Genomic DNA, 27,062 nt, shown 5'->3' on the forward strand with positions numbered 1-27,062 from the left:
GAAAACATCAAGGATGTATGCAACCCTCCTGGAAAACCAGAAAAAAAATCCTAAACATGTTTAGGCCACCAACTCAAAGGGATTTTGAAAAAGTATAATTCCTGGAGTAAAAATGGTTACCTTCCCCTATGTTAGGATGTCTAGTGCTCAAATGCATTCCCATATTAGGTAATCACCCTGATAGCGGCTGTTGTAAGAAAAAAGCTACTCTACAAGGCTGCCTTAAATTCATTATCGCAGCTAGAGTTAGTATGTCTGTAAAAATGAAATATAGCTCCAGAATATTACCACCTACTCTATTCTTTACCTTGAGAAAACAGCTTGCCAATTTCCTCTGTTTCTTCTTAGTTTGTAAAATGCAAATGTATATTTCCCAAAGGTGGGGAATAAGGTAGCTTAAGTCTGTTAAATGGATTTTTAATAGATAAGATTGTTCAGTTAAGCATGTCGTATTGGTGAGGATGTTCAGGACATGTACTTCTGTGTGCCTGGAACATAAGAGGGCCCTGGGTGTGAAGCGCAGATGTGTCAAGGGCATCACAGCAATAGGATCAGATTGATCCAAACTGGACATAATTTACTTTGGGGCATTCACTGTATGGCCCAGTTAAAAAAAAAGGTTTTTTTTTGCATGAAACAAGCAAAAGTATGACATCTACAGATTTTTCATAGCTGATTTGGTGGTGTAAGGAGAGAAGAAGAAAAGGAAAGGAAATTGCAGTTCTGGAAATATTCCTATTTATAAGTGAATTCATAACTAATGTAATTCATAAGTAAAATCTTGATTTTATACACCCCCTTCAGTGGACTGAATGCATTGGACAACATCTGGATTCAAATTGCTTTTCCAAATACAATTTAGTCCAGACAATGTTCATACATATAATGTAAATTATATAAATTTTACATTATCTATGAAAATTTCATGTGGATTTCTGTGTAAGGTATCATGTGAAGATAGTAGTAAGATGCATTGTTTGAATTAATTGCTATAATATCTGGCTGTCTGTTTTTAAGATGACAGATTACATGCAAAGCATTGGCTCCTTATTAAAGTAGGGCTGTTACATGTGTATGGCCAACTTTAATAATTAGACAAAAAATACAGTACGTGAAATTGCTTTTCAAGATGCTATTTGTATCAGGTGCATTTGAATCTGGGGGGCATGACTGAAGAGATGCTCTTATGAAATCTCTGGGGAATTTCAATAGGATATTAATTTATCAGTGCTTCTGTTACATTGTAATAAACTATACTGGTGTGGGTGGATATAATGAATTTAGATGATAGACAGATCTGTTAGTATAATTGTTCATTTGTTATATCAGATTTTTAAATTTAGAATTATTTGCTTCTGTTTATAGCCCAAGCCTGTAAAGATGAAGTAAGGAAAGCTAAGGCTCACAACGAAGAAAGGCTTGCCACAAAAGTAAAAAATAACAAAAAAAGCTTCTTCCAACATGTTAAAAACAAGAAAAGGGTTAAGGAAACAATTGGTCCATTCATTGCTGGGAGAAAGTGGCAAGAAGGTGACAAGCAACAGGGAGAAAGCAGAACTATGTAACTCATGTTTTGCATCTGTCTTTACACAAAGGGATAAAACAGTCCAACCTATAAAAAACAGCACCAGAAAAATCAGATTAGGAACACAAATTGAAATAGGGAAGAAAATGGTAAGTGAGCACCTGTCTACTCTAGATGAGTTCAAATCACCAGGACCAGACGGATTACACTCCAGGGTTCTGAAGGAACTGGCAGATGAGATCTCAGAACCACTGAACTATATCTTTCAGAGATCCTGGAGCACCGGGGAACAGAGGACTGGAAAAGAGCTAATGTAGTTCCCATCTTCAAAAAAGGAAAAAATATATATATCCAGGAAACTATAGACCTATCAGCCTGACCACAATACCAGGAAAGATTCTGGAAAAGATAATTAAGCAACAAATTAGCGAACACCTAGAAGTAAACAAAGTAATAGCCAAAAGCCAACATGGGTTTGTCAAAAACAGATCATGCCAGACTAATCTTATTGCATTCTTTGACAAAGTGACAAAATTAGTGGACCAGAGGAATGCTGTCGATATAGTTTACTTGGATTTCAGTAAGGCATTTGATAAGGTAGATCATAACCTACTACTAGATAAAATAGAAGAATGTGGATTGGACAGCATCACTACCAGATGGATTCATAACTGGCTGACCAACCGCACTCAATATGTAGTCCTCAATGGGACTGCATCTACTTGAAGGGACGTATGCAGAGAGGAGTACACCAAGGCTCTGTTTTAAGCCCAGCACTCTTCAACATCTTCAATGATTTGGATGAGGGAATAAATGTGGAACTCATCAAATTTGCAAATGACACCAAGCTGGCAGGACTAGCCAACACTCTAGAAGACAGGCTTAAGATACAGAAGGATCTTGACAAACTTGAACATATGGCACTATCTAATAAATTGAAATTCAATGGTGAAAAAAGTAATGTTCTACATTTACACAAGAAAAACGAAATGCACAGGTACAGTATAGGTGGTACCTTGCTCAATAGTACTAACTGTGGGATCTTGGAGTCCTAGTGGACAACCATTTAAATATGAGCCAGCAGTGCGCAGCAGCTGCAAAAAATCCAACATAGTTCTAGGCTACATAAACACAGGGATAGAATCAAGATCACGTGAAGTGTTAATACCACTTTAGAATGCCTTGGTAAGGCCACACTTGGAATACTGCATTCAGTTTTTGTCGCCACGATATAGAAAAGAGTGCAGAGAAAAGCAACAAAGAGGATTAGGGGACTGGAGACTAAAACATGAAGAACGGTTGCAGGAACTGGGTATGTCTAGGTTAATGAAAAGAAGGACTAGAGCAGACATGGTAGCAGTGTTCCAATATCTCAGAGGTTGCCACAAAGAAGAGGGAGTCAAACTATTCTCCAAGGCACCTGAAGGTAGAACAAGAAGCGATGGGTGGAAACTAATCAAGGAGGGAAGCAACTTAGAACTGAGGACAAATTCCTGACAGAACAATTAATCAGTGGAACAGCTTGCCTCCAGAAGTTGTGAATGCCCCAAAACTGGAAGTCTTTAAGGAGATGTTGGATAGCCATTTGTCTGAAATGGGATAGGGTTTCCTGCCTAGGCAGAGGGTTGGACTAGAAGATCTTCAAGGTCCCTTCCAACTCTGCTATTGTATTGTATTGTTTTATGTCTCCAACTATTCTTTTTATTGTTCTTTATATATGCACATAACTCTGTCAGATTTTCAAAAGTACAATCTATTTAAAGGGTGATTTATTTTTTTTAAATAAAACGTAAATAAATTCCTTAGAGGGATCAGTATCATTGAGTTTTGTCCATGTTAGAATATTCTTTGCCTAATAATAGCTGGTCTCTACTATGAATTTCACAGCATTCTACTTTAAAAGTCATTGCTTATCTCGTTTTAATCAGTATTTGTTTGCTAAGTATTTAAACTTGAATAACTTTGAAACTAATTTAAAAGCAATGTATATATTTAATTACAATGTGAAAGGTGAAGGTACAACAAAAGAAATGCATTTTTAAAATGCATTTTAATCAGCCTCAATAATGCTTTCTTGCTTTTAAATAAGAAAGGAGGGACTTTCTTATAGGTGACAGAATTTAAAACACTTATCAAGGTCACATATTAGGAGGGGTGTGTGTGTGTAATTCAAATATGGCACAGGGATGAAACAAGTTTTAAAAAGTATGATAAAGTGGGTGTAAAGCTTCAAATAAATTATTACAGTACAACAATGGAAAGAGCTATGGAAAAAAATAAATAAAACCTACTACAAATTACTATTCCTTTAATTTTAAGGAATTATTTAATTAATATAGTGTTTTTTCAGTTAATCTATAACTGTTGATAATTACCAAATCATATAACAATAAATGTTAGAAATGCCATAAAAAGAAGGAACATTATAAAGAAGGAACATTTTATCGTATTTATTTATTTATTTATTTTGTAAACAATCCCTCTTTTGAAATGTGCTTTGTGACTATCAGTTACTCTATGCATACAATTCCAAGTAGATTAAGTAGAAGGAACTGGTTACACTTTTTCAAACTGACATATTTTATTAGAAGGCCTATGTGCAGTGATGAAAAAATACATGCCTTTTAATAAAATATGTTATTCTGAAAGAATGCTACCAGGCTCCTCCTTATTCAGAGGTTGTAATTTACCTTCAGGTTAATAGTTCCTTGTCCATAATATAATACTTAAACCAAGCACAAAGGGATATCTCATTAATCTATATTTTCTTATGGAATTAAATAGTTAGAATAACTGCACAGCTGGAGTCAAAGCAACCAATCCACTTATTTCCGGTTTCTTGTTAACATCTTGTTGAAGAATGCATGTGTTCTATTTCAGTAAACCATATGGAGAAAGCTAGAGAAGATGTAGGATTTCTGTTTTCAGTACTTGCGTACAGCTAAAATCTGTGAAGTTTAAACAGGTGATTTAAGGATGCAGACACAGAACAGAAGGAGGAAATACATATTTTCTCCCTCTTAAGCACAAATACTACATAGACTATGCTAAAAAAAGATCCTCTTTCATCACATTTTGAAATACATACACATTCATCTTTAGAATCAGTTATCAAAGATAAAATATAATTAGGTTTGGGCTCCTAGCATTGAAACAGGAATCAGCTGCATATCCAACCATTTATCAGAAATATTTGGAATACACAATGATAAAGTAAAATAAATCTATCATTTAACAAATATTTCAATTAGTTTTTTAAGCTGTATGTGCTTTCTGCTCTCTACAATGTAGAAATAGAGATACAACTTTATAGACTATTCCTATAAATGATTGTGCTTGTGTGAGTGTATGTGTGTGTGTATGCACCTGTGCCTATTTGTTGTTTCTAATCTCCAATGTGGAAGGGCATTTTGAAAAAAAAACATTTCCCCCTTTTCATTTTGTATCTTATATGATAAATGGAGCCCACTGAGTCCTTGTTTCTACACAGGTTGGACAAACAGTTGGGTTTGTTGAGGTCCTGTTCAGAGGTGGTATTCACTTACCTTCCCTACCGGTTTGCAAATGTGAGCGTGTACACAGCTCAATTTATTTTAATTTACAAGTTTAAATTTTTGTTCCCTTGCTAAGTAGATTGATTGGGTGTTAACAATTACATTACATGACTAAATATGCCCATTTTCAATAGTTTAAAAAAACTATACATTTTTGTTTCCTTTTTCTCTCTTCTTATTTTTACATAAAATAAGAAAGAGAAGGTTTAGTAATGGATATTTTAAATGATAAAAAATTAAAATTTGATGATGATTTATATGTTCAAGTCCCTTTATGCTGTAACTGTAGTGCAGCAAAGCTGGCTGTGGAATTCTGGGAGTTGAAGTCCACCTGTCTTAAAGTGCCCAAGCTTAAGAAGCACTCTCTTAGGATGTTGAGTGCACCTGAAATTTGTATTTCAACATTTCCACAGCTTGAACCATAACGGCACAAAAATGAACAATTGGTATTGGCTAGTGTTGATCTGAACAACTAGTGAAAAAAAGTATGAAAATTTTATTTCTTAAAAATGATTCTGATAACAGTATTCTTTATTTGAGTAACAATAACTACAGAAAATTCTTGTGAGCAGAAATCAAAACACAGCATTCAGGGAACTGAAAGGATTCAAAGAACTGCAAATAATAGGAAGAAGCATCTCTTGTCCTGCCATATAAAAATCAGAGCTTTATAACTGCATAGAGAGAATCTTTATGTTTTCATAGATTGTATTCCATTAAAATTTAAAATTAATTCTAAAATTTATTGTTTATAAATATTTATGATGAAATAGTGAATTTATATATTCAGCATGTGATGCACATTTCCTTTTCAAATATGCTTTCATATTTTTCAGCCTTTCTCTAGTTTCTGAATAACAATTCTGATATATTCATTTTGAGGTTATTGTACTACAGTAGTATCATTTATTCAGAGTGACTGACTGACTAATCAAGCATGCAATTTCAATGAATGTAGATTTTAAAATTTCTTTTTCCTTTTAGCTCTCTCTGTAATGAGGTACAGTGCTTCATCATTTGGATTTGCAGTAAGTATTCTCATAACTGAAATGTACATTTGCTTTTTCTGATCGAATCCACTCATTAGTTTCATCCACAGTTGTCACAAATACTATTAATTCACACAAAGAAATTTAAGAAAGAGAGGAACCATGAGTAAAAGTTAAACAATCAGACCAGAAGTCTAATTGGATTTTAGGTAGGATTTCTTATTTGAATTTCACAGAAGAATTAGAAATGGGTCTAAAGCATATTCCCAGCATTGTCCACTGTTTCCTGTATTAGCAACATAACTGAAGCACGTTTCAACAGAGGCTTAGACAATTTGTGGAGGCTTGTTTTATCAATAGTGTTAAGCAAGAGCTAACTTAATTCTCTGTGTATACCCTCAGATTAAGTCTCAGTATCAGGAGATTAATCAGCCTCATGCTGATTTGCAAGTTCTGGGAGTATGGAGTAGGTAGACATTTTACGGTAGTTTACTATTTATATAGCATTAAAAAGTTCTAATACTAAGGGCATATTTCAAATAAACAATCCTCCTCTTCCAACCCCAAAATTAGATGATTATATTCCACTTCCATGTTATCGTAATGGCATAGAGACCTGACATTATACAGTGGTTCAGGTCTAGGGCTGGACTGGGAGTTTAAGGCCATCCTTATCCACAGAAGTTCAGTGGGTGATTTTGATACTGTCTCAGCCCAATCTATTAAATAGTGTTATTTTGAGAAAATAAGGAAGGAGGGACTTATGTCTGCCTCTTGAGCTGGAGGAAAGTTGGGAGATCTACCCAATAAATACACCAAGCAGTTAATGAAGAAATCCTCTTTTGGTAGTTCTCTTCATGTTCATATATTCATTAAGAACTTTTTAAAAATGTTTGTTCCTTAGATCATCATCATATGTATCTAATAAGATTGGATTGTAAGATTGGATTTTAACTAGTGACTGTTGTCATTTAGGTGTCTAAGAAAACAAATAATTCTGGCAGTATTGTTTGTGTGAATCCATCAGATATGAAGTTGGTGCTATAATTTGCTAATTTAAAAAATTCAGTAACAACCTGTGCTCTAGTTTTTATTATTTGACAGTAAGGTTCATTACTTTGCCTTAAGTTCGATCTTTCTGCCCTTATAGAAGAGTCTTGTTTTTAAATATGTATGTGTTTTGCAGCAGAAAAGAGGTTACACTGTACGATTGATGGGGTTTAAAATATTATTACTCCTTGTCTTTTGTTTCTTTTAAAATAAAAAGTCAATTTTTAATGTTCCTTACTTTTTATTCCAATGATTAATGCTGCATCTATATATATAGCATTGCATCACCCTTAGCAATCTTTCATTGCAACATCTTTTGCTTTAGTTGCTCCAATTAAATTGTTTATTATCTTTTCCAGTTTGATGCCACTTTGGATGTGTTGTCTTCAGTGATAGTTCTGTGGCGTTACAGCAATGCAGCAGCAGTTCATTCGGCACACAGAGAATATATGTGAGTACTTAAAGCTATTTTTATCTCTGCTGAAGCTTTCATTAATACTTTATTTCCACTGGGCCAATTATTTTTTTCTGCCCTCATGATTTCTGGAAACCTCCTCGTGGCACCATACTAAAAATCTTTTCACAGCACCACAGGAAAGCACCATATGTAATATAGCGCCTTTGAACAGCGGTTGATGAAAACCTTGGATCCATCCTTCAGTGGAGGATGCATACATTGGTACCTGCAGCTTGAAATTCACATTGAACAGGCTGTCCTGCTGCATTAAGTTGCACAGTGGGTGATCTCAAAGCAGGCAGTCTATCAAAGCATAATTTGTGTAAAGGTGCAGCAGTAACTCATTATTTTGATTTTATCTTATTCCACTGACAGAATGTAATCTATCATATTAGATTCAAAGTATAATGGTAATCATCTTCAAAAGCTGGTGCTTTCTTTTCCCTGTGGACCGTTTTCCTTTAATAAACCTTTCAGCAAACTGCTATTTGACTTTTAGTGTTTCTCTACAAAAAATGGGTGAAGGTAGTTACTTGTTTTAGGTGTATAGTTACCAGGTATGTAGCTATATAGAAAATTCATGGTTTCTATCCATTCATCCTGCTGAGGTTGCAATTGGTTAGGGTGTCACCTCATGCTAATCAGATTATTTGTTTGGGGCAGGAAAGACACAGATTTTATCCTCTTAGTGACTTTTTTATTCATTACGAATAAAACGAGAGTTCTCTACAAGAGGGAGTGATTGGAAAGAAAAGTAAACCGAGTGCAACTGTGAATGTTGGGAATATAGGAGATGTAGAAAACATGCCTGCTTCTGAATGTGATTTTGCGCATGTATGCAAGAAAAACAAACACTTCCATGTTTTATGTAATGAAACAGTACCGTAGGAAGTTACTTATAGAGGGAAAGTACCAGTAAGAAAAGATCAGAGGTTAAAATAATTGTTAAAACTCTCATGTATACCTGTCTAGCAAATCTTAGAAACTGGCATGAGCAAATGAATTCTATGGGGTATCATTTGAAGAACCTTGTAACCTCAATAAAAATGGGGGAAAGAACTGAGTACTATATGTAATATGCCATGATTTTATTTATCATAATTTCACCTAGTCTAGTTGTAGGATATCAGGGTACGAGTACTGATCTTGACTTCCTAGCCTATAGTTGAGTAAGTTTGATCAGAAAAGTGGTATTAGAAGTCAAGCATGACTAAACAATTATGCAGTATATATTTACCATTTGTATTGCTCATTATTTTGAAAATAACAGAAACAAGGCCCTCTGGATAGGAAAAAAGGATTTAGCTGTAATTCATTTTGCCACTGCAAACCTACTGCAACATTTAGGACAGAAAAAAAATACGAAGTAAATAATGTTCTGTGAAATTACTTGGAATCATTAGATAGATATAATCACATTGCGCTTCACTGTTTCATATTCAATAGCTAAGTAAATATATTGTAAATTAGAATAAACATGAATCACTAGGATAAGCATGAATAATTCTGATCATAGTGCTTTGATATTTTCTTGTATGTTTCTCAGTTTGTATTATAGAATTGGTAGGTGAATGATACTTTTATTTTAAATTTGCTAGGTAAAGCAAATTTGTTGTTAAATGTTGCATTGGTAGTAAGCCTTGTGATATTTTTAATATATAAATAATTTATGTATATTTTAAGACCTAAAAACAAAAGAGGCTAAAGTTCAAAATTCTTGTTTTGTTCTTGTATTGTACAAACTCAGCATTTCAGAGATCAATTTCCGTCTCAAAGGCTACCTAAAATCAGAAAAGACGTGCCACGAAAAAACCTGTTAAAGTCATGTATATGAATACAATTTATCATGTTAAATATACTAATGTAGTATTTCAGGAATAGTGCTTTTAAAATTTTGCATTTGGAATTATAAAAACAGTTTGTTTATGTTAGAATAAAAAGCTGTCATTTATATTTCAGAAACAGATATAATGAAGTGCTCTATAGTATTAGAGCCAAAGCTCTTGTCACTTGCATCAAGAGTCCTATAAATAACTTTGTAAACATATTGAGCGATTCTGTTTGCTCTGCCTGGCCATCAACATTATGACCTGGCTGTAAAAAATTATATCTTCCTTTTATTCCTTATTGACCCTTGCATCATTCTGAACTCTTCATTCTCTCAGCTAAGCTCCCTTCTTAGAAACAGAAATGCTACTTCTTTCCTTAATAGTTTTGATGCGTAAGAATTTGCTTTTAAGTGACTTTTGCCTTGCTGAATCCCCAGCCTGATTCTGTGTTTGACGCACAGGTTCCGGTCGACTTACGATCACAATTGAGCCCAGAATTGTTGTTGCTAAGTGGCACATTTGTTAAGTAAATTTTGCCGTGTTTTACCATTTTTCTTGCCACAGTTGTTAAGTGAGTCACTGCAGTTGTAAAGTTAGTAATATGATTGTCAAGTGAATCTGGCTTCTGCTTTGACTTTGCTTGTCAGAAGGTCACAAAAGGTGATCACATGATCCCGGGACATTGCAACAGTCATAAATAAATGCCAGTTGCCAACTGTCTGAATTTTGTTCGCATAAGCAATGGCCCTGCAATGGTCATAAATGTGAGAAACAATCATATGTTCCTTTTTTCAATGTGGTTGTAAGTTTGAATGGTCACTAAATGAATGATGGTAAGTCAAGGACTACCTCTATTCCTAATCATTCTTATCCCTATTTCATGAAGTTCCTGAGATACAGCATATAGACCCCGCCTGGACAACATCTAGATATCTTCTTCCAGGTTCCTCCACAAAGGCTATGCTGCCTGAGGAATATTATAGTTTAAGTACAAATATATTGAGAATGTCAGAGTCAAGGAAGCAAGTACATTTCTCTTGCTGATTAGTTACTTATTTCAGTGGTGAAAGAACCTATGATGAGTAAATTGGTATAAAAAGCAATGTTAACTAGTATTATTGTTGAGTAGGCTTGGGTGCCCAATTACCCTAATAATGAATTTAGCCTCTGTTTAGTCTTCTCTTCATTTCAGGCAGACTCTGTGTCCAGAAGATGTTGTGGGTACCACAAACATAAGAGGCATTTGATCTTGCATATATTGGCTCTATTTTATAGATTGCAAAGTCTAACCTATGTAGACGGAGACATCAACTGTCCTCAAACTATCCAGTCTGGAACTGATAATTCTGCTTAGCAGTTACTTTACTTGTTCTTCCCTTATTAATTTATATTTTCTAGATGCTCTATATAACCATCCTTTTCCTTGTATTCTTTCAATGCTGTTTCTTTTCTCTCCACATTTTCTTTCCTTAAGTTAGAATAAGTAGAATAAGCATGCTAGTCTATATGTTAAGCCTGTGTGTGTGTTCTAGCTTCCTCCAATAGACCGATTAGATCCCACAGATTAGGCCTCCTCTGAATTCCATCCACTGGCCAATGCCGTCTGGCGACCACCCGGAGGAAGGCCTTCTCTGTGGCTGCTCCGGCCCTCTGGAACGAGCTCCCCGTGGAGATTCAGACCCTCACCACCCTCCAGGCTTTCCGCAAAGCCCTTAAAACCTGGCTGTTCCGACAGGCCTGGGGCTGATGAGTTCCTGTCCCCGCTCGAATGGTGTGCCTGTTGAGTTGTTTTTAAATTGTGGTATTGTTTGTCCATGTCTTTTCCCCCCCTATTTGTATCCCCTATCCCCCCGCCCCTGACTTGGGTTGTGAGCCGCCCTGAGTCCCTTCTGGGAAAAGGGCGGCATAGAAATATAATAAATTCAATTCAATTCAATTCAGTTGTCTTTTGTAAATGTGTATGACTACTTCCCTCCTGCTATTTATATGTAAAGGAAATTGTCAATCTTTATTGAACTTTAATACCTATTAAATTTCCTACTTGAATACTATGTGGATCTTTGTTGAGCTAATTATCCTTGTTCTGAGACCTATCACCTAATATACACAGGCTTTACTATAGCTAATTTATGCCTTAATTAGCCCAGCAGAAATAGCTATTCCCCAAATTAAAAAAGCACAACAGCAATCAATAAGATTTTGTTATGCATTTCAAACCTTGTCAAAATATCCTATGGGTCAGATCTTATCTGTATATCTGAAATTATGTGCATAGGTGGAGAATTTCTGACAAAAGTATACAGTTATGCCTAAAAACACTATGGTCACTGTTTCCTAATGAATTTAGAAATGTACAAGCATACTCTATGCAAAAGGATGAAGATTTTTGAAGTTCTATTGATGTCATTTGGAATGTAAAATGCACTATTTTTAGTTCATTTAATCAAAATTAAATAACTGGTTTCCCTTTTCTTTTTAAAAACTTCTTATATTAAATAAATATAACAAGATTTGAATTTCTGACAGCTCTGTCAGACTGTAAGATAACCACAAGCTAACAAGCCCACCTGCTAGTTATATGACTGATATTGATGATCTTGTTCTATTCAGCGTAGTGTCATCACAGTTCAGTGAATGTTCTAATTAAGTTTGCAGAGAGCTGCTAAAATTGGTTTCAATTCCTTGCAAAACACATATTGCAAAAATACAGTGGATAACACGAAGGCAACATGATCTCTATGTATTGTCACGTTCAAGTGAAACCATTTGCATAGATTGTTTTTTGCGTGCATCACTGGTTTTTTCTTAATCCTTAATTCTGTTGCCACACCTTTATTGCTCTTAGAACAGATTGAGTCAAGAGTAGTAATTACCGAGGGCTTTATTATATCCCCAGTTAGACATATTGTTGTCACTACATTTCACTTGCTGAAAAATTAGGAGGTGATTAGGTAGTGTTGTTTTTCAAAACCTGAATTATATCAGCAATGCATAGTTATTTAGGTAGACCAAAGAGAAATGTTGCACAATATACACTTATATAAATTGCAGAGTTGTTAAGGTTACTAAACAAATGGTGATAGTAAAGCCTGTGTTTGTTGTTACAGAAATGGCTAGTATATGCCAAGTATGCAAGAGTAAAGAGTTGAGGCTATAATTTTATTACCTTTATTCTACTGTGCTAAAAAGAATTGGAAGTTAATGCTTTTTTCCTTTTTCCCCCCTTCACCCCAGAATTCTCTTTTCTTTCTTTCCCTCCCCCACTTCCCTATCACATTTATTTTCAGTTACATTTTATATTTTGATTTATATATTGTTAATATACATATATTGAATATATATATTGAACGATAGTAAAGCCTATATAATTGTTCATTACTGTAGAATTTTCAGTTCTATTCTTCCATCTACTACAGGTAGTCCTCAACTTACAACCACAATTGAGCTCCAAATTTCTGTGGTTAAGTGAAACATTTGTTAAGTGAGTGTTGCTCCATTTTATGACCTTTATTGCCAGAGTTATTAAGTGAGCCACTGCAGTTGATAAGTTAGTAACACGATTGTTAAGGGAATCTGGCTTCCCCATTGATTTTGCTTGTCAAAAGGTTGCAAAAGATGATCACATGACCTTGGGACACTGCAACAGTCATAAATATGAACCAGTTACCAAGTATCTGAATTTTGATCACACATGATCATGGGGATGCTACAAAGATTGTAAGTGTGGAAAATGGCCATAAGTATTTCAGTGTGTCTGTAACTTTGAATGATCACTAAATGAACTGTTGTAAGTCGAGGACTACCATACCTGTATATATACCAATACACTGATTTCATTTTTAAAAAGTTTTTATTTTATTTTAAAAACAAACAAAAATATACATTAAAATATAATCAGTTACATATCTATTTAGCATGTCGTTTGGTCACAAACATTTGTGCATCACCACTTTTAATTATATATAGAATCAGTAGTTATCAGCCTAATATACATTAGTACATTGATTATCATTGTAAATCATATATTCAATTTACTCTTATAATTTCTTCCTCTTGAACATGTATTCTAAGGATTAAATTTAGATATATGCTAACTATCTGTCACATTATTGTAAATCTATTAAATAGTAACATATCTTAATGGTATCATCTATCTTAATATTTCTTGTAGTTTATATATAAAAAAAGGATTCACCAACATATATTTGTATATCATTACTTTCAATTATATGTAAAATCATAAAATGTCTATCAAATGTATATAAATACATCTTCAATTCATATATATACCAATATTCCATTACATTGTTATAAATCTATAAAATCTATATAAAAGTAACATGTCTTTATAATATTTCCTGTCACATTCTATTATTACAATTCACGATTATGGTAATTGTTTCCATTAATAAAACAAGTCCCAAATCTTATAAAATTGTTCATCCTCTTGTTCTCTGATTTCAAATGTCAATTTACTCATTTCAGCACATTCCATTGTTTTTTGAATAACTTCTTCCTGCGTTGGTATTTTCTCATTTTTCTAATTTTTTGCAAATACAATTCTGGCTGCCTTTAAAATATTTATGATCAAGTATTTCTTTTATTAAATTTTTTTTTTAATTTTAATTTGAAACAAGTACAACATCTTTCTTTACATCTATAGAAAGTGTATCAGTTGATCACAAATAAACTTTGGTACATCTCCTCCACAGTCAACAAACATAACTCATGTTAACTCAAGCATTTTAACTCAGATATTCATACATATCACCATCGTCATATATCCATTTTCATTTGACTGTAATTATTATTTAAAAATATTAGTAAAAGTAATAATCTTAAACAATACATGCCCACACCAGTGGGAAAAGAAAATATCAAAAAGAAAAAAAAACACAAAAAAGACAAAAAGGACAAAAGACAAGGCAGGGAAAAAAAAACAGAAAACAAAAAAAAAAGGGGAAAAAAAGAAACACAGGTATATATTATAAAAAAAAAGTATATCAGCTGGTTACAACATGTTTTGGTGCATCTCTTCCATTAATTCATATTAATTCAAATATCTTAACTCATATGTTTACCATATTAACATCATTATACCTCCACTTTTAGTTAACTATAGTTATTTAAACATCCTTCTTCATCCTTAACTGTGCCAAAGAATTAATCCATAACACATGCTGACATTTCATTTACTTGTTTGTAAAATCCTCTATTAACATCAAATCCTCATATCCTATTTTAGCTGAACATCCATAATATTTAGTTATATCATATATCATAACATTTTCCCCATATTAATTAACATTTAACTATATATTTTATTTAGTTTTTTAATAGTGATAATTATTGTGATTAATACCCTTTATATATAATCCAAAAATATTTCCAACCTTCCTTTCTCATATCCAATTATTATTTATCATATCAACTCCACATTATATACATTACTATCAATATCAATTATTATTCAGCTATATCTATTACAAATAAGAGTAATTAGATTTAGCTAATTTTCCATTGTATTCTTCAGTCTATCAGCCTATGTCTCTCCAATAGCAAAACTTCCTTAGTCCTCTTACCATTCCTAAAACAAATTCCCCAAACGTTTTTATAAGCAAGTCCAAACAGAAATATCTTCGCACCTTTTTGCTTAGGGTGCCTCTGATGTAATAACGTCCTTGGCTTGTTCCACTCAATTTGTCTTTGACTTTCAAGGGTGGTGTCGAAAATTCTGCAAATAATGTTTCATAAAGTATAGATTCTTTAATGCTTCTCATTCCTCCTGGAATCTGTCTTTTGAGATAAATTTTCTGTATGGCTCCCCTTCTTTCAAACGTTACATCTCTTTCTCTTTCTGCCTCCGAAGTAGAACAGACGCCCGGCGTGTCAGCAAGTTGAGAGACTTCCTTTCTGACATTCTTCATTTGGATTTCAGGAGCACTCAAACATTCAACGTTCTGACTCTTTCCTTCATATTTTAATGTTAAAAACAACAAATAGTCCAGGTTTTTTTCAGATTTTTTTTCAGATTTTTCATAAATATCAAACAACTTCTGAAAAGCGGAAAAAATCTTTTGAAATGAATCACTTGAAGCAAGTATAGACGCCATGATGTGATGCAGATGAAATTTGCAAGTAGGGACACGCTGGGAGCTATGCAGTCTTATCTGATCTTAGACCAACACAGCCAAGCAATAAAAGTGTCAGGTTATAAGAAGCCAAATTATAGTAAATTGGTTTACAGCCCACTTAAGGAGAGCCGTGAGGGAGTGTTGAAGTAAAGTAAACTTTCCTTTATCCACGTAAACAGCATTCAAAACATTTAAGAAATAGGGTAACCACCAGCCATAAATCCATTAAAAAAAAACCAATTTGCCACTAGATTCTTCTGTTCTTTGGTTTCAATTAGCTTAAATTTTAGTACGGACCGTCTCTCTCTTTGAGTAATAAAATCAGCTTACCAGTTGAGAACACTTCTACCATTCTTAGGGGCTGCCTGCAGTTTCGGTTAGCATACAGCGAATCCAGAAAGGGATGGCAAAAGGAGTTGAAATCTGAGCCCCCCCGAGACCTGCGAACGTCTCTGAGGTCACTGGATCTCCCCAAACCTTCACTGTCTCTCCAGGACAGCTAGGATCGTAAACGACCCGTCCATTTCTTCCGGAATAGGGGAATTTCAGGAATGGCCTGAAACTCCGTTTTCTCACTGCTAAGCCCCACCTTCTTTTTCACGATCAAGTATTTCAAGTCTTTATTGTATGTATCTGGTATAATACCCAATAAAAGAGTCTCTGATTTAAAGTCTATGCGTTTCTGTGTCATTTTTTCCAACCACGTGTAAATTTTAGTCCAATACCTTTTAGCTTCTGTGCAAGTCCATCACATGTGGTAGTATGATCCCGGTGTCTGATGACATTTCCAACATTTTTCCGATTTGTTTTTCGACATTCTTGTTATTCCCGTTGGGGATAGGTGCCACCTGTAGAACATCTTATACAAATTTTCCTTATAAGCTGTTGACATTGTCATTTTATAATTTTGGGACCATAATTTCTCCCATTTCTCTAGTTCTCTAGTTCAATCCCATGTTCATAATTCCCCCCCCCCAAGATATCATAGGTTCTTTAACTTGTTCTTCTTTTAACTTAACCTCTAGTAAATGTCCATATAGTTTTTAATTACTTTTTCATCAGTACCTGTCAAAATTTCATCTCAGTTTTTTTAATCATAAAAACCTTCCATTTTGCAGTCTTTGTCATATCTAGATTGTATTTGCACATATGAAAACCAATTCATTTCTATTCCTTCCTGTTTCAGCTCTTGCATAGATTTGAGCTTACCCTCTGCATTCAAAATTTCACCATATCTAACTGTTTGTTCCTTCTTGTATATTATTTGATATGAAAAAGCTTCAATAGTTGATAGCCAGACTGGTATTTTTAAATAATATTGTTTTTTAATCTTCTCCCAATTCAATAACAAAGCTTCCCTTAAATAATGTCTTCTGAAATAACCCTGTGTTTTAGTACTTTTATACCATAAAAAGCATGCCATCCCAACAATAAGTCATGTCCTTCTAGAGTCAATAATCTAGAATTCCTTAGTGTTATCCACTCCTTAACCCACATCAAGCTAGTTGCCTGGTGATATAATTCCCAATTGGGTAGGCTCATGCGTCCTCTTGATCTAGCATCCTGTAATGACTTTAATTTTATTCTTGCTTTCCCCCCATGCCAAATGAACTTCAATACTATTTTGTTTAATTCATAAAAAAAAAATCTCTAGTCTAATTGGAATTGTCTGGAACAGATGTAAAATTCTAGGTAAAATGTTCATTTTGATTGTAGAAATTCTCCCTATCATTGATAGTTGTAAATTTCCCCATTTCATTAAATCAGACGCAATCTGTTGCTTCAGTTTATAATAGTTATTCTCTTTAAGAGTACTACATCTTGCAGTTAAATATATCCCTAAATATTGAATCTTGTTTGTAACTTGGATCGCCAGTGCTTCAGCCAATTCTTCTTTTTGTCTCAGTGTTATATTCTTTGTCAAAATTTTCGTTTTGTCTTTATTTTCAAACCAGCTACATTCCCATATTCCTCTATTCTCTCAATCAATTTAGGTGCCATTTCAAGTGGATCCTCGAGAATAAAAACCAAGTCATCTGCAAATGCTTGTTTATATTCTTCTTTTTTGATCTTCATTCTTTTTATTTCTTTTTCTTCTCTGATCTTTCTATTTAATACTTCTAATGTTAAGACAAAGAGTAAAGGTGATAATGGGCAACCCTGTCTTGTACCTTTTTTTATTTCAATGGAGTCTGTCAATTCTCCATTTATCATTATGTTTGCTGTTTGTTTATGGTATATGGTTTGAATGGCTTGTGTGAAATTCTTACCAAAATTCATCTGTTCCAATTGTGAGAACATAAATCGCCAATTCATGTTGTCAAATACTTTCTGGGCATCTAAGAAAATCAAAGCTATTTGTTTTTCAGGGTATGCCTCATAATACTCCAATGTATTCAAAATTATTCTCATATTATCTTTAATTTGTCTTTTTGGTAAGAACCCATTTTGGTCAGGGTGAATAAAATCATTTAAATATTGTTTAAGTCTTTCTGCTAGTATCGAAGCAAATAACTTATAGTCTGAATTCAGCAAGGAGATGCGTCTATAGTTTTTAATGTGTGATAAATCAGCCTCCTCTTTGGGTAGGAGCGTAATATATGCCTCTGACCATGATTTGGGTATCCTACTCTCTGACATTGCCTCGTTCATAACTTCCAGTAGTGGGATGGACAACAAGTCTTGAAAAGTCTTGTAGAATTCTGCAGGTAGCCCAGCGGGGCCTGGAGCCTTGCCGTTATTTTGTTTTTTAAGTGCTTCAGTTAATTTCATCATAGTTATTCTACTTTCTAGTATTGTTTCCATTTCTTTAGATACCTGGGGAAGATTGGTTTTTTGTAAGTATTGTTTAACTCTTCCCTCTTCTAAATTCTCTTGTTCATACAGCTTACCATAGTAATCTTGTATAATTTTCTTCTTCTCTACCATTCCATAGCAAATTTGCCCTTGATTGTTTTTTAATTGCAATATTTTCTTTTATTCTCTTTCTTTTTTCAATTTATACGGCAACCATCTACCTGGTTTATTAGCATTTTCAAAATAGTTCTGTTTGGCTCCTCTGATTTTTTGTGCTGGTTCCTCTTTTTCTAGTAAGTCCATTTTATGTTTATTTATGTCCATTTTTATTTTGATATTCTTTCTTTGTGGCAAATTCTGTAACTCTTTTTCAAGGGCCTTGTAATCATTCTCTAAGCCTTTAAGAAATTGTCTTTTCTTTATATTTCTCTTTCTTATATAATCTATTATCAAGCCTCTAGTATAAGCCTTCATTGTATCCCAAAGGTTCTGCATCGATGTATCTTCCTTTCTATTTTCTTTAAAGAAAAAAGCCAATTCTTTTTCCATTTTCTGCATTGATTTCATTTTGATAATATAATTTTGAAGTGTGATGGTCAGAACACGAACTACAGCTGTATTATAATTTTATTGCGATACTGACAATTTTTCTTACCATTTGTTTTTACACAACTGTCACAGTGGGATTATATTTGAATTGAGTTATTTAACATGAAATCAAGATCCCTTTCTTGATCAACTCTGATATCATTGAACTCCTTAGAGGGTTAAACACATTGTTTTGCTTTTACTGCTATGTTAGATGTTTGTTCCCTCAGGCAAAAATTATAAGTCAAAGAGGCAATAATACTGAGGCTCCTGATTCCATCAAGTTTATGTTACCTAAATTTGGCAGTCAACTAATAATTAAAATGTGATTATGAGAAATATTTCATAAGGAATTGCCTTGTGTGTCCATTGGAAACAAAACTCATTTTTTTTAAAAAAAATGTAATTGAGAATGGCCTTGGATAATCTCAATAGAGAATCAAGTTCACATTGTTTAAAATGGCTAAGTAATATTCCAGGTCAAGCTAAACCTTCATTTGTTCTTGTCAACAGTTAAGAAGCTGTGAGAAACACATTCCTTATAAATTGTATAGGTTGATACCATTGAGGAAATAATTTCTGAATACAGATTGTCTGCAGTGGGAAGACTGTATTTATTTATGAAGACTTTCTTCTGTGGTGAATTATCACCAATTCATAAGTATTGCATGAGCAGAGTCAATATTGGGGGGGGGGGAAATACTGCTACTATTCAATTTTTAAATTGATCTTTTACATAAAAGTAAAGCTGAGAAATATATTATGACAGCAAATTATGTTTTGTTACTAAAATACAAACAGTTCTTTTTTTATACCAAGGATGACATACCTTACATATGATTAATTGATGTACAATTTAAAATATAGCTGTTTATATCTATTATTTTCTTATATTACTATCTGGAACTAAAAATAAGAAGGTGAATTAAGAATTTCATGGCTAAAGGAACATATGTGGTCTATCTAAACCTTAGTGTTTTTCTTATCTGTATTTTTTTTTCTTTGAGTAGATTGATTCTCTGAGAATCAATCCATTGGAATTGAGCTGGAAAGGAATCTTGGAGGTCTTCTAGTCTAGCCCCCTGCCCAAGCAGGAGATCCTATACCATTTCAGACAGGTGGCTGTCTTTTCTTAAAAACCTCCAGGGATGAAGCAGCACCCACAATTTCTGGAGGCAAGCTGTTCCACTGGTTAATTTTTCTCACTCTTAGGAAGTTTCTCCTTGATTCCAGGTTGTTTCTCTCCTTGATTAGTTTCAGAATCAGTTTACATTACCTGTTTTCCTGCTAAAATCAAATATGGCCCTTCAGATATATTTGAATCACAACTCCCACCACTCCCTGAAGTTGACTTGCTGGGATTTCTAATTCAGCAACATTAATTTCTCAGATGAATATTTTTAAAAGGTCTACCATTATGCTTTCTCTCCTACCCAGTGGTAGTTGGCTTTTTAAAGAAGCTTCCAAATAACACCTGCTTTTTATTTAAAAATGTATACAGACTTAAGTTTTATGCAGAAAGTCTTGAGTTTCTAAACATCTCTAGGTGATGGATCAAAGATTTCACACTGATTTAATGCAATATACATTAAACACTAGTGAATCTGTAAGGCTGAGATTTTGAAAGGCTGTGTTAAAATTGCTGCTTAGGTATGGATGACCTAGGGCAGGCAATTGTTTGAAAATAAGGGTACAGATATTTCAGGATAAAAGTAATTCATAGCCAATTGAATAAATGTTTGTAGAATAATTGTCTATATCATGCAAAGGGCTGTTTCCCATCACCTCAAGTCAAATGGGAATTCACATATTGACAATGCTGATATTACAGTCGCCTTTCCTGGCTTTCCAGTAAAGTCAGCAAATTTCTGGTTCTTATTATTCCAAGCTAGAGATTTGATTTTGTCTGTCATGCTAGGTTATTTCAGTGCCAACTTTGGTCAGTGAAGTAATGATGCTGAATTGGTAAAAAAAAAGGAAATATAAAGCAATGTGAAAGTGTTAAATATACTGTTGTGAGGACCAATTTCCAATCATCCTGGATTTGTGAAAGGTTTAGCTTCAGGGCATCTTCTCTCAAATGGAAGCTAAATATAAACTATTGAGGTTTGTAATTCTGTTATGGGATAAAACCTGGAGGAAGAGATGCAGGAAGAGTAGTGAACTTCTATGAATAGATCTGAAGGTGATCATACAATTAACTGCAAAGAATTCTGGTAACTGATGGAGATGGCACCGAAAGAGAAGATTTTGGTTACAATGCCATATGCAACTTGATCATTAAATGTGAAAAGCTGCAACTAAGGAATATTTAGTGTCACACAAATGCATGAGCCAACAACAGATGCTTTAATGGAAGCAGTTGAGAAATTTTATGGCAAAATGCAAGAAGGCATGAAGAAAGATGGTAGTGGGTATTTGGAATGCAGAAAATGAAGAAATAGATGAATTACTGGAAGATTTCAATTACGTAAAACAATCACATTAAGTTTTGTAAAGAAAATTCTTTATTGCATCATCTGTTTGAAGCAGCAAAAATGTATAGCACGACATAATCAGATAGGCAACATTAATACACACACACACACACACTCTCATACACTCAGACACACAGATACACACACATATAATTGAATGAATGAATGAATGAATGAATGAATGTATGTATGTATGTATGTATGTATGTATGTATGTATGTATGTATGTATGTATATATTGTGGTCGGACCACTTCCTATTGAGGCTTGACTTTCGGAGACCAATCCCCCGCTGTAGGGAAGAGGAACCGATTAGGTGGTTCCACCCCAGGCGTCTTATGGATCCCCAGGGTTTCCAGACGGCGCTTGGCGTTATGCCTGATACTCTCGCCCGCAGTTCGGTGGAGACCTTAGTCACTACTTGGAACTCGGTAGCGTCTGAGAGCCCCCACCAAATTGCGCCTTTACGGCCGATCCGCAGCAGGATCCAGGAGGGCTCCTTGGTTTACCGAGGACCTCCGGGAGATGAAGCGCCAAAAGAGACGCCTAGAGCGCCGCTGGAGGGCCAGTAAATCCGAGTCAGACCGAGCACTCTTAAAAGCCTGCATCGGAGCATATCTATCGGCATTACGGACAGCCAAGAACAACCACATTGCCGCTCTGATTGCGTCCGCTGAGTCCTGCCCTGCTGCCTTGTTTAGGGTGACCCGCTCCCTCTTAAATACGAGGGTTGCGGGGAACCCCTTACAAGGTAGAGCAGAGGAATATGTCCAGTTCCTCGTGGACAAAGTTGCTTGGCTTCGGATGGACCTGGACTCCAATTGTGCAGAGCCAGCCAAGGTACCGGGGGAAGGTCTTGAACGATACCTCTGGACTGATTTTCAACCTCTTGCTCCTGATGAAGTGGACAAGGCCATGGGAGCGGTGAGTGCTTCCACATGTGTACTAGACCCGTGCCCCTTCTGGCTGGTCGCGAACAGCAGGGAGGTGACGCGGGGCTGGATCCAGGCGGTGGTGAATGCCTCTCTTTGGGAGGGTTTCTTCCCACCGGCATTGAAGGTAGCGGTGATGAGACCCCTCCTGAAGAAGCCATCACTGGACCCAGCCAGTTTGAACAACTACCATCCAGTCTCCAACATCCCCTTCATTGGGAAGGTTGTTGAGAAAGTGGTGGCCTCGCAACTCCGGCAGTCCTTGGATGAAGCCGATTATCTAGACTCCTTTCAGTTGGGTTTCAGGCCTGGCTACAGCACGGAAACGGCTTTGGTCACACTGACCGATCATCTCTGGAGAGCCAGGGATGGAGGTCATTCCTCCATCCTAGTGCTCCTTGACCTCTCAGCGGCCTTTGATACCATCGACCATGGTATCCTTCTGCGACGGTTGCGAGAGGTGGGGGTGGGAGGCACTGTTTTTCGGTGGTTCTCCTCCTACCTCTTGGACAGGTGTCAAATAACCTGTTGAAGTTAAAACAGTTGAAGTTAAAACAGATTTCCATTTTTATTCCCCCATTACCTTTCCTTCCCATACCACTTGCTCTACTGACAGTGAGGCATCAACAAAGAGAGGTGTACTGTCCCTCATCTATAATATATCCAGTCAGTTGCTCTTCAACCTGGTAATAACTTGCATCCTAACATGCTGCAAAATAGCCCATTTGTTGTTGTTAGTTGCGAAGTCATGTCCAACCCATTGCGACTCCATGGACTATGTTCCTCCAGGCCTTCCTGTCCTCTACCATCCTCTGGAGCCCATTTAAGCTCATGTCTACTGCTTTAGTGACTCCATCCAGTCACCTCATTTTCTGTCGTCCCCTTCTTCTTTTGCCCTCAATCTTTCCCAGCATTATCTCTTCTCCCGTGAGTCCTTCCTTCTCATTAGGGGGCCAAAGTATTTGAGTTTCATCTTCAGGATCTGGCCTTCTAAAGAGCAGTCAGGGTTGATCTCCTCTTGGACTGACCGGTTTAATCGCATTGCAAATCCAAAGGACTTGCAGGATTCCATAAGGCCATGAAATGGGAAGGGTGAAGCATTAACAGAGACTGGCAGTGACTGAGGACAGAAATGGACAGCTGTCTTTTCTTTTGTTATTTGACACCAAGCTCATCCAGTAAGTGGGGAGAGAGGTAGATAGCATGTACATGGATAAGTGTGGCTGACTGAGAAGAAAAGATAAATTCTGGATTTTACTAAGTTGAAAAGAAGAAAAACTGATTACATTATACAACATTTTTTGACATTTCTGAATAGGCTGTATGAAAAATAAATAAGTCTGCACTTCTAAAGAAAAAGCTTTTCTGCAGTCACTTTCATGCGTCTGGTCTTTATTTGCGTATGCTTCCAAACCAGCAGATTGGCTGATGTGTATAGGTTAAAAAATAGTAGCACATTGCTGTGCCAAGGTGGCGCAGTGGTTAAAAGCAGCACTGCAGGCTACTGCTAGATCAGCAGGTCACCGGTTCAAATCTCACCGGCTCAGGGTTGACTCAGCCTTCCATCCTTCCGAGGTGGGTAAAATGAGGACCCAGATTGTTGGGGGCAATATGCTGACTCTCTGTAAACCGCTTAGAGAGGCCTGAAAGGCCTATGAAGCGGTATATAAGTCTACTGCTATTGCTATTGCTATTATAACAGCCTCAAACTGTCTTAGCAGTAGGTGACAAATTTCTGAACGTTATATGGAAAATGTTGCTTTCTTATTTCATGTAATATGTAAAAGAAACAGATGCTTGCTATAAGGTGAACAAATGTACAGTATCGTTTATTAGAATAATTGCCAAAATATAAAAACATTTTTCTGGGCAAAAGCTGTATTTATTGAGGATCTATTTGAACTAGTTAATAAAATCTGTTAGTTATGAACTTCAGCTTCCATCTTGAGAAGTTTTAATCAGTTTAACCATTCACATGTCAACTGAAAACAGGGTTGCCTTGCATCAGTACAAAACTCGGCCTAAGGCAAATACTGCACACCAGGTTTATTCACATTTATGCAATTTACATTTTCAGACTACCCTAAGTCCTGAATAAGTTACAAGATCAATATGGGTATCTCACTACATGAGCAATTGCTTGATACTTTAGAATTCCTGACAATTATTTTGTTTCCGTATCCTGCTCTTGAATGTTGTTGTGTGGAGTGGTTTTTTTAAAAAATATTTTTTTAAATACAAATAATACAAATCTAGTAAATACAAAAAAAGAAAGAAAAAAGAAAAAGGAAAAAACTAAATAATAAAAAGGAAAAAAAACAAATGTTAATTTGTTAACAAGTGTTAATTCTTTAAAAATGTTTACTGTGTAAACATTCTGCATATTATTTAGTATTGTGTTTTCATTAAACTTTAAACAGCAGGGCATAAAAGTTCCTAAAAACCTTTCTTTCTTTACAGAGCTTGTGTCATCTTGGGCGTGATATTTCTTTTGTCCTCTTTATGTATAGTGATCAAAGCCATCCATGACCTTGCAACTAAGTTGCTTCCAGAAGTGGTAAGATCTTTTTTAAAAAAAAAATTCTAAATTTCAATGTTTCATTAAGAAAGATTGTTTTGCAGCTGCATGTGCTCTTTTGTAGCTTTGCATTCTATGAAATTGTATAAAAATTGCAAGCTTATCTTTTATAAAGTCAGCCAATGTTTTGTCAATTTTATCTTTATTATTATTTTTTGTATTAACACACCAAATCCATTCACTTCTAGAAATTAAAAATTCCAGAAATGTGCTGTGGCCAAAAGTTGGATTAGGAGTCGTTAGCATTGGGGAAATGTTAAAAAACTGGAATTTTTTCAGATTTCCTGTGTTGTAATCTGCAGTGTATGTTACAGTTGAGGAAATTTTGTAACGGTATAATACAAGATTATTCAGAATAGTTGCAACAATAGAAATAAGTGGTGCTCTTGTGTCCAAGATTCTAGAATGCTCTAGAAGCAATTTACTTTACTGTAGCTAAATGTTGTTACAGAAGTACTGTTTTCTTGAGGTTCTACAGACGTAGAGCTGCTTAAAGTGAAATTATATTCTCCAAAATCCTATTTTAGGTAGAATTTTAGGTTTTGTTCATCGCATATTCAGCCAGATGTTTAGGCTAGATTTGGCATTTTTATTGATCTATTGAGTCCTTCCCAAGGACCTGAGATTGCTAGATGTTGCTGATGATATTAAAGGTATTGTTGTAAATTGTTCCAATTAAGGCTGCCTTTTGCAATTGACTGGTTGTGATCTTGTTTAATGTTGTTATTACCATCAGATTTAGATGAGATATCCTGCATTTTTATATGTAACCCATGATGGCAATCATACATAGTAGTCCTATCTATTTCCTTCATTAGAAGAATCCTATGAGGGGGGTTGGGATGTGAAAGAATGGCTGCCAAAAGTTGATCAACCAGCTTTTGTGCTTAAAGGAAGCACACAATCTCCAGGTTTTACGAATTTACATACTATTGTCTAAGAATTATGTCTAGAAGAAAATCAACTAAATTGTCTGTAATAATGGCACAAGGGAGCTTAGCTTGATAGATTTCTTAACTATCTTTCTTTGTACAATCATTTTACAAAGCTTGGTATGAAATTTTAACAGCATGACTCCCATTTTCAATCATGTGGCTTTGGCACAAACTTTCTAATATAAAATTTTCTCTTTATGTTCTGGTAAGAATACAGCATATTAACTCATGGGGAAGAGCAAAGTATTAATGAACTATGATTTAAGGAAGTTATGGTTTATTCAGTTTTAATGTATTTATAATTCATATTTTTAAGGTCACACAATCCATAGTTAAGGAAATGTAGCACATAGCTTGTCAAGAGAACCCAATCATAGGCTGTATTGGCATTTGCCCTGCTGCATTAGACTTACCTCTTACAGGTGGTGCTTGACTTAAAACCAATCATTTAGTGATCGTTCAAAGTTACAATGACACTAGAAAAAATGACTTATAACTTTTTTTTACATGATTGTTGCAACAGCCCCATGATCATATGATCAAATTTTAAGTGCTTGGCAACTGAATAACAGAATAACAGAGTTCGAAAGTATTCTAACTTTGATGTCTTCCAGTCCAATTTCCTGCTCAGGTAGGAAACCCTATACTAGTTCAGACAAATGATTGTCCAATGGCTTCTTAAAAACTTCTGGAGGCAAGTTGTTCCACTGATTAATTGTTCTAATTATCAGGACATTTCTCTTTAGTTTTAGGTTGCTCCTGTCCTTGATTAGTTTCCATCCATTGCTTCTTGTCCTGCCTTCTGGTGTTTTGCAGAATAGGTTGACTCCCTCTTTTTTGTGGCAAAAAGATATTGAAACACTACTATCATTTACCTCATGTCACTGGCTTGTATTTATGATGGTTCACAACTGTAGTGATTCACTTAACTGCAGCAAGAAAGTTGTAAAATGGGGCAAAATTCACTTTATAACTTTGTTACTTAGCAAGGGAAAATTTGGGCTCAATTATGATTGTCAGGTTGAGGACTACCTATATTAACAGGTAAATAAATTGAGAAAGGAATGGGAGAGAACTCTCCTAAATCCTAGACTTTTATTTCAGTGAAACTTTTCTGAAGCTTCTTCAGCTACAGAAGTAGATCTGCTTTAGACTTTTTGAGATGTACAGTAGAGAATTCCAGCCATTTCTTTCAAAATGCATTTTGTCAGTTTCCAAT

General features: G+C 35.1%; 1 protein-coding gene across 1 annotated transcript in view; it reads left to right on the forward strand.

Annotated features, from left to right (window-relative positions):
* Nucleotides 1–27,062, forward strand: part of TMEM163 (transmembrane protein 163) — a 90,537-nt gene that overhangs the window by 38,210 nt on the left and 25,265 nt on the right. Inside the window, exons 3-5 of the mRNA XM_087711878.1 lie at nt 6,064–6,107; nt 7,478–7,569; nt 24,791–24,887. Coding sequence (XP_087568004.1) covers nt 6,064–6,107; nt 7,478–7,569; nt 24,791–24,887 — 233 coding nt within the window. The remainder of the gene's footprint in view (nt 1–6,063; nt 6,108–7,477; nt 7,570–24,790; nt 24,888–27,062) is intronic.

This window comes from Thamnophis sirtalis, unplaced genomic scaffold, assembly GCF_051295495.1.
Source record: "Thamnophis sirtalis isolate CommonGarterSnake01/CBP01778 unplaced genomic scaffold, rThaSir2_p1.2 scaffold_1, whole genome shotgun sequence".
NCBI classification, from domain to species: domain Eukaryota; kingdom Metazoa; phylum Chordata; class Lepidosauria; order Squamata; family Natricidae; genus Thamnophis; species Thamnophis sirtalis.